Source organism: Metopolophium dirhodum, chromosome 1 (genome assembly GCF_019925205.1).
Source record: "Metopolophium dirhodum isolate CAU chromosome 1, ASM1992520v1, whole genome shotgun sequence".
Lineage (NCBI taxonomy): Eukaryota > Metazoa > Arthropoda > Insecta > Hemiptera > Aphididae > Metopolophium > Metopolophium dirhodum.
Window position 1 is genome coordinate 92232559 of NC_083560.1, and position 14816 is coordinate 92247374.

The 14816-nt window shown below is 28.9% G+C and overlaps 1 protein-coding gene across 1 annotated transcript; it reads right to left on the reverse strand.

The window, feature by feature from the left end:
• Nucleotides 1-4152: 4152 nt before the first annotated feature.
• Nucleotides 4153-6338, reverse strand: LOC132945543 (uncharacterized). The gene is made up of 7 exons (XM_061015322.1): nucleotides 6287-6338; nucleotides 6103-6204; nucleotides 5598-5768; nucleotides 5354-5530; nucleotides 4983-5230; nucleotides 4803-4911; nucleotides 4153-4262 (listed from the first exon to the last, which is right to left on the reverse strand). Exons 1-7 carry the CDS (start codon nucleotides 6321-6323, stop codon nucleotides 4153-4155), a joined length of 954 nt encoding a protein of 317 aa, XP_060871305.1. The 5' UTR covers nucleotides 6324-6338.
• Between the last annotated feature and the right edge of the window lie 8478 nt (nucleotides 6339-14816).

The window sequence follows — 14816 nt, forward strand, 5'->3', positions numbered from 1 at the left end:
TTTACAATATAGAGTAGTAAATTTAACAGATGTCGAAGCATATTTTTTATTATCAATTTTTAAGTAAAACGTCTAATTCAATGAGTATTAGTGTAAGTTTTCGGACCTTTTCAAAACGATAGACATTAAACAGAAAATTAATTAATAAAAATTAATACTTATGTACAAAATTTGATGCTGCAACCCTGCCAAAGTAATTTTAAATATTATTAAAATTGTTAAGATTTTGAACAGAATTTTTGTATTACATTAATTAATTGATAAGATACCGTTATGGAGGTAAAACTAAAAGATAATATTTTTGGCCTGAGTTAAATACACGTCCCAAGTTGGCCCGTTTGACGGTAATATCTGATTCGGTATTGGTGATATTGAGCTTTAGAACATTGCAATAAAGTGGTCAAGTTACCTAACCTAACCTAACCGCAGAAAGTCGGTATTTCTCGCATCATGCGTTAACTGTATGCTAAACTATAATTATAATTCTGAAAAAAAAACCCTATAAACAATACTATACTAATATTTTTCTGAATGTTCCAAAGACGATCTAACTTTTGCATTACTTTTCAAATATATTATTTCCCGCGGCGGTTAGGTTAGTATTTTCCCGACGGAGCCATCGCTGCAGTGTGTGGGAAACTTTACTTCCATGTGAAAGAGTTTCAATCCATTTTATTGAGCATTGTATCAACCATTCTTCTTATTGTCTTTTTGTTGGTGTTTTTTTCGAGTCCATTATGCTGTCCACCAGGAGTAAAGTTATGGTAGACGCGGCAACAAATGGTTTAGTGCTGTATGAATCAAATTTGCCATGCCAAGGCCATCGTCAAAACAATATGCTGTCGTTTAAAGATTGTAAGTAATATTTTCTATGTAAGGTGAAGTGGGGTAACTGCGAGCCGTCTTTAACCGTCTTCGGGGAGGTCAAAAATTTAAAAACAGAGCGATATGCACTTATCAGATTTTTTTGTTTTATTTATTTTAGTTAATTTGCTAGAGGGCATTGAACGGGAATTTGATGAACCTGACAAACAGTTTAAATTTATAACCATAAAATGTTTATTCTGTGAAAAAAACTTTATGTATGAACAAACATTTTTATGGCATTTAAAATATGTGCATTTCAAACAGGGTACGGATGTACCAAGAGAACGTTCAACCGTAAGCTATTCATGACTTTTTTAGATAATCCGACACTTAAATTTTACTTTACAAATTTTTTTGTAATATTATCAATACAAAATGGTATTCACTTATTTTTAATAGAATGTAATGAAGATGATTGGTTCGTCAGTGTTGAACTTTCCAAGTAACACCGTAATAACATCAACTAGTTTATTCCATTTTATAAAAAGTTTTGGTTCAAAAATTAAAAACGTTGATGCATTAAATCTTGTATTAATAAAAAATTGTAATGCAATTCAACATTTTGTCAGTAAAACACTAAATGTATGTAACAATTATTATAATATATTTACAATCACACAAATAACAATAATTACACAATATTTATTGACAGATACTTACAAGGTACACTAATATTGGAAATGTTTTAAAATATATACAAGATAAGGAGCTCGAACACAGTATTGCAACCTCAGATCCTTACACAATAAAAAAAATAGCAACAGATTATATATATTTTAAATTTGACAAAAAAAATAGAAAAAAAAAATTAGCTGTTCTTAAAAAACAAACGATAGATATTCTAAATAGTGAAACAGTCAAACATTTTTCAAAATTCTTGATTACACAAAAACTCCCCATTCAAAAATATTTAACCATATTATCCATAGACACGATACATTTTATTAATAACAGCCATTCTCCACAAGTCAACCCTAACAACACATAGACCTACCCAGGAAGGTCTTGGGACTGATTTTTGAGACTCTGAGACTCTTAATAGGAAATACCTGTTTAAATCCCAGACCGGTCTGGGTAGGTCTTAGGCGGTCTGTAGGATTCCTAATGTCCGGGTTCAGACTTTCCACAAGACTGCCCGTCAGGAACCAACTGGCCAGTGATACAACATGGTCCATTATGGTCTGTATATTTTCCATAATATTCCTGTTTGCAGTCTATTAAGGTCCTGGAAACTTCTTGAAAAGGTTATGAATATATCCCAATAAGGTCTCAATGGTTCCTGTACGAGTCTTGTAAGGAATTCATTTTAGATCCAAAAAATCTACTGGAATAATATCCCTTATTTATGTCCTATTGAGGAGTCAACCTTACTTAAGTGTAATTTGTAAAAAATACATTTACATTTTTAATTATTTATAATTAGATGAGTAAAGCTTATTGTCAATAGGGATTTTAACATGACCCCATTCAATTATTTTAAGCCTTCATAAATTTTAAAAATTAACAACTATTTTTCTTTCCAAAGATTTTTAAACAAAATATAAAGGTACTTAATTTGTAGGAAAATCAATTAATTTTTTATATACAGATTTAAATTGTAGTAAATTGTAAATAATTTATTTTATTTTATTGTAATAACAACATATCAGCTAAAAAAAAACGGTATCATAATAATAAAATATTGTTATAATATATATTTTGTAAGAGTGCAGAACGCAGTTTATTTTGTGTGATTGAGTGATGGTTCTTTATTCTTACGTAAATAGTCAAAACAGTTTATTTATGTTATACAGTTTTTCTTTTATTTTGACCAGTGCTCTTCGAGCTACAGATATTTTGGTATAGAATTTTAAATAGTTTTTACAATATTTTCTTTTTACATAATTTGCTCATTGAGCTACAAATATTCGATACGTTAGTTGTTTGATGAGTGGTATGACTCACGTGGGTGCCGTAGAGTTGATGGATAGACCAAAACAGCCGACTCGGTTGGTGGTGTTTGGCGGGTGTAAAGGATGCGGCTATCGGGCGTTGATTCGTCCTCGACAACACTGCTTCCTAGGTGCACGTATTAGTTGCGGCGCGGAGTGGTGGCTGTGATGACAGCACGTCCTACAGCGGCGGCAATAACAGTTGCAGGCAATTGGTTCGACGGTGGCGCGTGCGAATGACGGCGACGGTCGGCAGGCAGACTTGACGGTGGCGCGCGCGGGTGACGATGACGGTCGGCGGGCCAGCTCGACGGTGGCGCGTGCGGGTGACAGCGACGGTCGGCGGTTGCGGACAACGACCACTGCTGTTTGGAATCGGTAGCTTGAACAGTACGCTGCTAAGGCGTACCACTACCGACTCCGCACAGAGAGTGTTGTGGGGGAGCTCTCTCCAGTGCTCTAGGCGTGAGTAGCTTGATCAGTACGCTGCCAGGGCGTACCACTACTCACACTGTCAAGGCTGGAAGAGAGGTGTGGAGGGAAGTTACGTTAAAATGACGAATGAAAGAACTATTGAACGATTGAATGAATGATTGAACGTTTTGATTTTGATTTGAATGATTTGATTTGATACCGTAGGCTCTGCTCTGGCCTGTATAAATGTAGTTTGGTGCTTATTGCTGCTGGTTGGTGTGTTGAATAACATTGACCACATTGTCTTAGTTTTCTGTATGATGCGTGTTAGTTCTCATGTGGGCGGCTAAGTTATATTGATGTAATTTTAAATAATCTGGTTGATTTTTGTATTGTTGACATCAATTTGTGTTTTTCTGTGTCGGAAATTCTTGTAAGGTGGTCCGGTCTTAGAGCGCGTGTATTGCCGCGCGCTCTGTACGGCGTTAGTGCGTTATCTATTTCGACGCGTTTTTGGAGTTATTCGACACATGTGTTGCTTTACGAGCAGGAGAAGTAATGAACATTATAGTAGGTCAAGTTATTAAGTACCACAACACTTTACGCGATCATTATTGGCATTACTGATGAGTAAAATGCTGGAAAGTCACGATTAGGTCGGTTCGGTACCGTTTTATCGGATGCTGGTTATGTCCGGTAGATGGCGCGGGTTGTTTCATTTATGCTTATTAATTCTGTCTCGTTACAATTTTATTTTATAATTGTAAAATTATATTTTTAATCAAGTAAGCAAATAAAATATGAATGAAATTAAAAAAAAACTTGTTTGAAGAATTACTTATTCTTTATTACAAAAAAAAAAAAACTAACTTTAAATAATGTTAGGTTATCAGTGATCACTATAATGACCATTAAATAATTATTTCAATGACTAATTGCACTACAATGATTCTCTTCGTCCATTTCTTTCCTTGGCATGTTTTAACCACCCAGTAACCGCTTTATTAATACTAGTAATTGTTGAACCGGATACATTTTTCAATATTACCCCTGCATTTAAAATACAAATTTACATAAGAAAATGTAATTAGTTAAATCATAATTATTATCAAAATATTAGCATACTGTTAATTCAATACTTTCTCTCAAAAATATACACTTATCCAATTGGTTTTGATTAAATTAAAATATAAATAATAAAGTGTTAATATAAAAAGTAAGTAGAAATTATAAAAAAAAAAATGAGATGAAAATGAAGTATCTGTGTTATTATAAATTATAATATACACTTCAAATGGAATTCCATCATATTATATTTTCATACAATTTTCAATTAATAACACTCATAAACATCAAATTCATTACTAACAAGTTAAATAATATGACAAGAATTAAAAACCATTATTAATCATCTAATTAAAAATGGGTGGGTAATCAATTACCCATATAAAGTATTAACAGTAATAATAATGTGTTCTTAACAATATAAGTTAATAATATTATAATATAAATTCAACTTACGTGTTATCAATTTAAACATTGTTAATGAAATGAGTGACATTTTTTCATTTTTCTTATTATTTGTTCCACGTCCTTTCAGAGATATTTGCATCCCTAAATTATCAGTCATCAAGAAGTCCATAATGCATTTGGTCACCATATACACATTATTACCACCAAATTCTTTCAATCGTTTTACCTAGAGAAAAAAATATATGCTTTGTTTATAAAATATAAATAAATAGTAATTTAACATTTTATAAGCCTTACCAAACATTTGTAAAATAATGTATCTGACTTTAGTTTTCCATCTATTTCTTTTAAGGAATCTAAATTATCTAATGGGAATTCTTCTAAATCCGTGTTGTCATAAAAGCTCTCATTGTGCACTGTTTTATTTTGTAAAATTTTTTTTAGCAATTCTTCATGTTTGGACTGATTTAAAATAATTTTATTTAATTTTGTATTAAGCTGTGGTAATGTTGAGGTAATAAATTTTAAAATACAACCATGGTTAACTGAAAACATAAAACTAGTATAATGCAATTGAAATTGATAAAATATACCAATTATATACCAAAACATATTTTATTTTTAAAATAGGTCAGGTGTATAATAATATTTATGATATTATTCTTTACCATTAGCTTCACTGTCTTTTGAGAATGTCTCAGACTGTGTTGTCGAAGACATTAGTTGACTGTCTGCTACAGGTGTTACATTTTTATGAGCAGATTCTGGTGTGCTTTGAAAAAGACCTGTTAAACTTATAATTGGGCTATCATTCAATTTTGAAGGAGTTGCCATCAGATAATTTGCTATAAAGTTTATTAATATAAGATTAAATAAATATGTAAGGGATAATTTAAAAATACAATTCTTTACCAATAGCTTCACTGTCTATTTTTGATGTATTGGAATTGTACTGTGTTGAAGGAAACAGTTTTCTCACAGCAACATTTTTTACCGGTTTTTGCGGTGTCATATCAAAAATACTTCTTTTTAGACCACTTTTAATTGGACTAAACATTGGAGGAGATGCCATCAGATCATTTTCTATAAATATTTAATAAATATCAAGTTAAATAAATAGCAGAGTTTAGGTATAGCTATGGATTCTTCTACTACTACTCTTAATATTTAGGTTTTTTGTTACCACTTGACAAAGTAGGCATACCAGCATTTTTGGTTTTAGGCGAGTATAATTTTAAATGATTTGTGTACAAATTGTTTTTGTTATTTGGAAATTAATTTTGGGTACTTGAAGAAGGAGAATTACCAATATTTTTATTCAGATTGTGCAATTAATTAAAATCAGAAATTATGCATATTAACAGTTGTTTAGATTTTTAACTCTGTCTTTTATTAATTATTTTAATGCTTGTATCACCTTCAGTATTTTCTTCAATAAATGTCCTATCAACCGACCAATTTTGTTGACTTGTAGAAGGGGAGTATAAATGTCCAATATTTTTTCTGCAAGATTCGTTATCTAGAAAAATTTATAAGAACTAAATTATAGTAAAAATATAATTTTTTATGATATTTACTAAGACTATTACTATATATTTTACCTCTAGTATTCTTTCCAACATTTTTGTGACTAGCCATTGACACTTCATCTAATTTTTTACAATTTTTTTCTTTAGGTGAATGTTTAAACTTGTTGGACTGCAAATTACAGATTTTTCTTTTTTGTGTTATGACAACTAAAAAAATATGATAATTATATAAAAAACATAATTAAATTAAACAGAATAATGTAATTGTTCATAATACTTACGAGGTAATGACTTAAATGGATCTATTGGAAGTGGTGGAATAGAAAAATTAGATAATTTTGAAGTTTGACTTTTTATCATTTTGGGCGATAATATACTCTGTCTATTCACCCTTTTATTAGCAAGCTCTCTCCGTTTTTTTTTTGCAAGCACTTCATCGATTTTAGAATTTAAGTCTTCAGCTTCAGATAATTGCAAAGCAATTTTTAACTTTTGTTTTGCCCTAATAAAGTTATCTAAATAATAATAAAAACAACAATTCATTATTTGTATAATGGACAATAATATAATTTTTAATACCAGAGGAATCCCAAATTTTTTTTATAGAAAATGTTTTCCATGAAGACTCATATGGAACGGTATTAAGGACCAGTTTGTCATATTTCCTGGAGTTTATATTTTCTGGGTAAAATGTTTCTGTCTGGTTAGATGATATCCAATTGTGTGGAACTACTTGAACACCATCAACAAATTCAACAATTACGTAATTCCTAGAAATATTACTCTTAATTAATTTAATGTCTTTTATAAAAACATTTTTCTAAAGATCATAAGTTGTATAATAGTAAATAAATAAATAATGTTAAATAGGTTTTGTTAAAACATTCTAACCTCATGAATTAAGCTTTTGTTAGTAATTTAAATTTCATAAGCTTGGTCTTTCATCATTGTCAATATGTAAAAGTGGAAAGGCAGCAAAACATTCCAAAATAATTTCACACAAAAAGTATTTTGTGTTAACATTATTTAAGGGCCATATTTTTCTCATAGAAAGATTTGAAACCATAAAAATACCCAAATGAGAAGATACACAAGGTTCAGTATACAATGGTTTCATTTCCAAAAATCTTTACCGATTATGTAACTTTCGTTATTTACTTTGAAGCATATTATATTCTCAATGATAACTATTTTTCCTGAAGTAAGACCACAAATATTATTTGCTCTTGATTGAATTTGAAATGTCATATTTTTAAATAATAAAGTTGAAAATTGAAAATCTGGACAACTATTTAAAAGAGGACCATTAGTATGAGGGTTTTTAAAACTTATGTTATCGTTATATAAAAAAGACATAGTTTCTTCTTCGCGAAAACATGTTATCTCATAAATCCTTCGAGCAATTTGTTGTAGAGGCTTGTCATCTTTCCGTAAAAGTTTTTTTATTTTTTGCATAAAATTTTCAAATTTGAAAGTACTAAACATATCCAATGATCCAAAGTTTCTTACATCTTGAACTATATGAAGTAGACCATGAACATTATGTGAGATATGGTGATGTCCATAAATAGTCTTAAAAGATGTAACAAAATGTTGAAGTAGCTGGTGGGCATATAGTAAATTTGGTGCTTCCTTGCATAAATTGTTTGAAGAAAGAATAGTGATTGCAACATGTAAAGTCATAAAATGATTGTATACTTCATCAGACAAAACATTTTTTAAGACAACCGGGCCACTGTACAGCAAAAACTGTCTAAACTCGGTTCCTTTCCAAAGCTTATAACACTCTAATGCTCTAGGTTTCCTTTGAAATTCTAAAGGCACATATGTGTGTATATTGTTATTTAATAAATTTGAAATTATTTTAATTTTTCGGAATTGCATTCTCACTTTAAGGCTATCACAAAACCATAAATTTATTAGCTTTTTAACAACACCTAAGCAAATTAAATGCAAATAGTCTAAAGGCACATTGGTAACAAGGCCTAATAATGGAATTTCATCAAGAGCGCTAGCACCTAAATGGTAATTTTCATCAGTCTTTAAAAAAAATTCATGATCGGTTCTTTCTTTTCCTGCCTTATCTGAAAAACAAATTCTTCGTTCACAATATTCACCTTCATCCCAGCATTTTGTACAACTTGAGTACCCAGTATGTCCTTTGACATTTAAAATAAACGATTTTGCTGGTGCATCTGCACAAATGAGTTTTATCATACAAGGTAACTTTTTGTTATTAAAAAGTATACCATTTTCTATGACATGTTTGGATTCTACCACCAATCTTTCTAAAAACAAATGAGCATTTTCAGGGTTTTTAGAATGACCATGGTAGATTCCAATAATAAAAATATCTTTAAAACCAAAAACTGATCCTAGAATTGGCCATAGTTGACTGCCTGAGGATTTGCTAATTGGAAGCCCATCAATATTGATAACTAATTCAATAGTTCCATTTATTAGATGACCTTTAGTTTTCAAAAATTCTTGTATTCCATTTTCCAAACTATTATGCCAATAGTAACCAGGATAAACTTCTTTTATAATTGTAGTTCTAGGCGTATTTAATAAAGATCGACTGTCGGATGGTAAATCACTATGACAAGAATGAGTCTTTAAAATTTGAAGTAATTTATTTAAAGATTTATGCGTAATCTGTTCTGTAACAGCCCAGGTTGTTATTTTATTCCTAAAAGAATTTTCATTTTTTTCAGACAAAATATCATTTTGATTAGATGTAGTTGGCACAGGAAAAATACTCTTTGGTTTTAACAACTCATTACTATTTGTACTACAATTTGGGGGTTCTTCTGAAGAAAAACTTTTCTCTAAATCGTTGTTCAAGTCTTGCAATGAATCAGGAACAATATATTGGTCACAATTAAGAGAAAGAGTTGTTACAGAAGACTTAATAGTACAAACATCTGGACACAATTTTTTTGTTAGAAGTTGTGTATCATTGAAAATCCTTCGCCTTAATTGTCTAGCTGATATTTCATTATCTGGTCTTCTAATTCTATGCAAAAATTGATGTTATTAATAGTATACAAGTGTGTAACTAACAAATTAAACAATAAAACATATTGTTTTGGTCTAAATTTTAAATATTACCTATGCCTGGTGGTTACAATTTATTTTATGATTGTATTGACATATTTATTCGTTTATTTATTTTGTAATTAAAGTTGTGAAATTAGAAAATCTATTTTAGAATTTTTATAATATCATCAATTTAATTAAATTACTTATATTAACTATGCAGATACAAAATAATTTTAGTTTTCATATATCTGCACATACCTAATACAGTAGGCAGTTCAATCGTTTCTATATATAGTTTTTTCAGTTACCTAACACATGTGCAGACATAGACGTGCGCACGGGGCAACCCAGGCTCGACCGGAGATTTAGAGGCAGAGTAAATTGTAGATACCTAATATATATCCGTATTTTATAAAAGTATGTTTGTGAAGATCATGGACATTCTATTTGTCCTGATAGCTAATAAAATGAAACCAACTCAACTAACAAAAGCATTGTGAACAATAACCATAGTTATTGTGTAACAATGTTTATAAGGTATAGATTGTTCTGACCTATACATTTATAATAAATATTATTGAAATAAATACCTTAATTCCATGATTCCAACATCTTCTTCACAACTACTTAAATCTGACATGGTTTTTATCTTAACTATATACCTAAATGTAAAATAAATAAAATAGGTATAAGTACTTAAGTTTGTAAATAATAAAAATGTGTCTAAACTCTAGTCAACTTTACCATAAATATTTAATAATATTATGTATTCTTCAGTATTTTATTTTAAACAATAATAGTTATTACTTTAATGCATTTAATATACTTAGGTAATATAAAATGTAATTCTCAATCGATATTGTTATTTAGTTGACATTGTGAGAGCTAATATTTATTATTTATAAAGAACTAAATTAGGTAATTGATAACTCAAATACAATCATTATTCAAATTTTCAAAACCACTATGCATCTATGCCCTTTTAATAGTTTTACCAAACTAGGAAAAGTTTTGGATGTAATTGAGCATATTATTAATTTCATGCCTAATTCAAGTTAGTTATCAATTAAAAAGTCGAATGTTTCAACTTCTTCAAAAAATCTTCTACGCTTAGTAGATTTACCAATATTATGGTTATACTTTCAAACTGAATGTTCTAAATAATTATAAATATAGATATAAATATATAATTAACTTTGTACTTACTTATATCACGCAAGACGCAATTGCTTAATGAATAATGCGCCATAATATATTCTATAGATTTTAGTATTGTTTACTTGTTAGTTCTTAGAAACATAATAGTTAATAATATAATATATTATAAATTATAATTATTTTAATATAGGAAGTTGATTGCAATAAAATGATTGCTACTTTAGATGTATAGAAATCGCAAAAAGTGCTAAGCACCTCATACACTACACAAACATTGATAATCAACATAATATTTATTGTTTATAATAAAATAACAAATTAAGAAGTACGAGTACCTATATAATATCTTATACAAGGTTTATACAATACGTCAATATGTATAATAATAGTATTGACATATAGTATATTCAATATTGATGTATTGATATATTAAAAATATATATATATTTATATATACATTTACAATTTAACTCAAATTACTAGGTAGGTCTTGGGACGATTACAATACATCCCATCGGGAAGTTCCAAATAGGTATCAATTGAGTACTACACGGGTGGTACCAGGGAGGTCGAAATGCAGCCCATCAGGAAGTTCCAGTTAAGCATCAATTGGGCGCTTTATAGACGGTACCCGGGAAGGTCTGTGCTGTTAGGGAACCAACCTATAATATCACTTTTCAAATACAATACAGTGGGTACAGCGCGTAGCAGCACGACAGCTGCACTATGTTGAGAATCATTGGCCGTAAGAGTGGGTAAAAACAACGGGTCGCGGTACCAACGCTCATTTTTCGTTGCCGCGACTATAACCCATTCACCACATCTGAAACAATTCAACAAGACCTTAAATATATAAATAGTATACAAGATATTGATTTTATGTTATCGTCTATTATATATTATAACTCACCTCATTTGATCTATAGGTAAGTGAAATTGCGTAATATATCGCTTATATAATGACTATACAATTTGAGCAAACTAATCATATTGCATCTCATTTTTCAGTGGCCAAGTCTGTGAAGCCGGAATATTGAAAGACCTATACATAAAAAAAAAAGAGTTGGTAAAATTATATATAATTGTTAATTATATTGACACCTTCTACCAACAAATGAACGGATTTATTGATTCCGACGGCAGAGGTATTCTTAACAATACATCGATCATAACAACTAATAATATATATGCTGTCAACAAAGAATTTAAGTCCTTTATAAATACATTAGATAAATGGTTTACGCAACCTTTCATTACATGGGCTATAAACAACCACAGTAATTTAAAAAACAATATTATATCACTAAAATAATTAATTCTTCTTTAAACATATTATAATTTTATATTAATTTATAAAAAAACAGATTGCCAACAACACATGCGGATATTACAGTTGTTATTGATGATGATTATATAGTTCAATTTTTCGTACCGAGTATAGATGATTTGGATTTGAACAAAAAATTGGTTTTGGCGTCCATTTATCTTTATTATAAAAATGCATCAATGAACGATAAACACACAGTATGTTATAATGTTTAGAAATATACTTTACAGTATATGCTTTACAGTAGGTTACAAGGGGGTCACTGTTTAATGGATGGTATTAAATTTGAATTCAATGATATAATATCATTCAGAGTCAAATTATTGTCAAAATTGTGTGGTGTATAGAAAATGCTAATATAAACATTTAGTGAAATTTGTGAGTATCTACAGTCATTTGTATTTTAATTACAATGAAATAAGAAAATTGTTACATGAGAAATCCAGTGAATATTAAATGTTGCAAATTTTAGTGATTTTTACGTATTTTGTCAATGTTTGAACTTTAGATGCTTATAAAAAAAAATTGTGATTAAAGATTCTTCTGCCTTTGAAACAATATACTGGGAACCTTCTATTAAATTTTCAAGCGTTTTTAACCGACAAATAAAATTTTATTCATATTTATAGAAAAAAAAGGTGGGTAAGTGGATTTTGCTCTGCTGTACAGTAGGTTACAAGTGAGTCACTATAATGGATGGTGTAAATTTGAATTCAATGATATAATATCATTGTACAAGAAAAACGATTCTGAGCGAAAACGGTCAGTCAGCCTATGATATTACCAAGTATATTTGATGATATTATTGTGAACAAAGTAATTTATATATAACCTATTTACGTGAAACCTTGTTTTAAATTTTTAATCCTTAGCTACAAAAGTTGAACATTTTATACATTTTTAACTACGAAATAATTATTACATTTTAAAATTGATAAACTTTGTCAAAATTCGAACTTTAAATGCTTATAAAAAAAAAATTGTACTTATGTTATTTTAGTATTTTTCAACTGCATTGTAACGATATATCAGGAGCCTTGCATTAAATTTTCACGCTTTTCTACCCAACAAATAAAATTTTATTGATATTTATAGAAAAAAAAACTAAAAAAATTGAAAACTGTAAATGTCCGTAAACAGCTCAAAAAGATTCAAAATATTTTCAAAATTGTATGGTGTATAAGAAATGCTAATATGAACATTCAGTGAAATTTTAATGTATCTACAGTAATTCGTTTTTGAATTACAACAAAATAAGGAAATCGCTATATGAGAAATCGAGTGAATATCCAATGTTGTGAAAATTTGAATTTCAAACGCTCATAAAAATTTAATTTGACTTTCTTATAGACATTTTTTTTTTGATAAAGGTAGACAAACTTATGAGGAATCTTGTATTACATATTAAAATCTTAGATTTAAAAAGAAAAATTTTTACGAATTCTTAACTTAAAATATTTTGCTAATTTTCGTGTTTTTTCCATATTTTGTCAATTTTTGAACTTTAAATGCTTATAAAATGAAATTAACTAAATGTTAATTATATAAATAATTATTAGTTATTTAATTTTCAAAGTGTTTTGACTTTTTTTGAGCTATTTATAGACAAATTAAATTTTCAATTTTTCTAAGTATTTTTTTTTAAAATAAGGATAAAAAATTTTAGGTTGGCTAGAAAATTTTGAAAATTTAATACAAGGTTTCTTATAAGTTGTTCTCAAAGTGATAAAAAAAAATCCAAAATCGTTAGTCACAATTTTTTTTTATAAGTGCTTAAAGTTCAAATTTATACGAAATATGTCAAAATTGCGAAAATTTGCAAGTAATTTTGTGGTTGAAAAATCGTAAAATTTTTTTCTTTTATAACTAAGTTTTTAAAATTTGGTACAAGGTTCTCCATAAGTTTTTCTTTAAATATCTGTAAAAAAAACTCAACCGGACTAAGACAAAAAATTTTTAGGAGTGTTTGAAATTTCAATTTTTACAAAACCGCATTAAATAACGGTTTAGCCTCAAACGATTTTTGATATTTGTTATTATTCAAAAAGTATATTATTAATATTAATGTGAAATTATTATCATGAATTTTTGTCTGTATTTGAAAATAAACAAGAAAGTATTGCTGTTAAACTTGATTCTAAATTAAAATTAGAAATTGAAAAAAATAGAAAAATTATAAGACCAATAAGAGAAACAATCTTACTCTGTGGTAGACAAGGTATTGCTCTTAGGGGACATACAGACAGTGGTCCTATTGATTTAAGTTCTTTATTCCTATCCAATAATGAGGGAAATTTCAGAGTTATATTAAAATATGTTCTTATGAATAGCAAAGATGAATTAAAAAATTGTTTTGAAAATCTTCCAAAAAATGCAACTTAATCAGTCCTGATATACAAAACGAAATTATAAATGTGATAAACAGTTTAGTTATTAAGAAGCTTGTTACTAAAATAAATCAGGCAAAATGCTTTACAATCTTGGCAGATGAAACAACGGATGTAGCTGGGATAGAACAATTTTCTATGTGTGTTAGGTATTTTGACAAAGATTCCAACAAAATAAGAGAGGATTTTCTTCAATCTGTACCAGTAACAGATATGAGTGGAAAAGGTTTAGCTCAAGTTTTGCTTGAATGTCTTGGAAATTTAGGAATTAACTTAAATTATCTCAGAGGCCAAGGGTATGATGGAGCTTCTGCCATGCGAGGGCTATTCAATGGAGTGCAAGCAATAATAAAACAATCTTACCCATTAGCTTTATATATACACTGCTGTAGTCATTCATTAAACTTAGCTATATCTGATGCATGTGATGTAAAATCGATTCGTAATGCTGTTGGAATTATTCAGACAGTTTGCAGTTTTTTTAACACGCCTAAAAGACAGGCTGTTTTGCAAAATTCTGTAGAACAAATTGCTCCAGATTCAAAAAAAAACTAAATTAAAAATGTTATGCCCAACAAGATGGGTTGAGCGACATGAAGCGATATTAGTATTTTTAGAACTTTTTGATTCAATAATTGACTCTTTAGAAACTATTTCAACATGGATTGATAGAGAAACATCTTCAAAA

What these genes read in the sequence shown, in the direction of transcription:
- LOC132945543 (XM_061015322.1), bottom strand. Translation starts at nt 6,323, where the DNA reads ATGGCTAGTCACAAAAATGTTGGAAAGAATACTAGAG. An exon ending in TATTGAAGAAAATACTGAAG is followed by an intron (nt 5,769 to 6,102) that starts GTGATACAAGCA and finishes AAATATTTATAG; the next exon opens with AAAATGATCTGATGGCATCT. An exon ending in AATAGACAGTGAAGCTATTG is followed by an intron (nt 5,531 to 5,597) that starts GTAAAGAATTGT and finishes TAAACTTTATAG; the next exon opens with CAAATTATCTGATGGCAACT.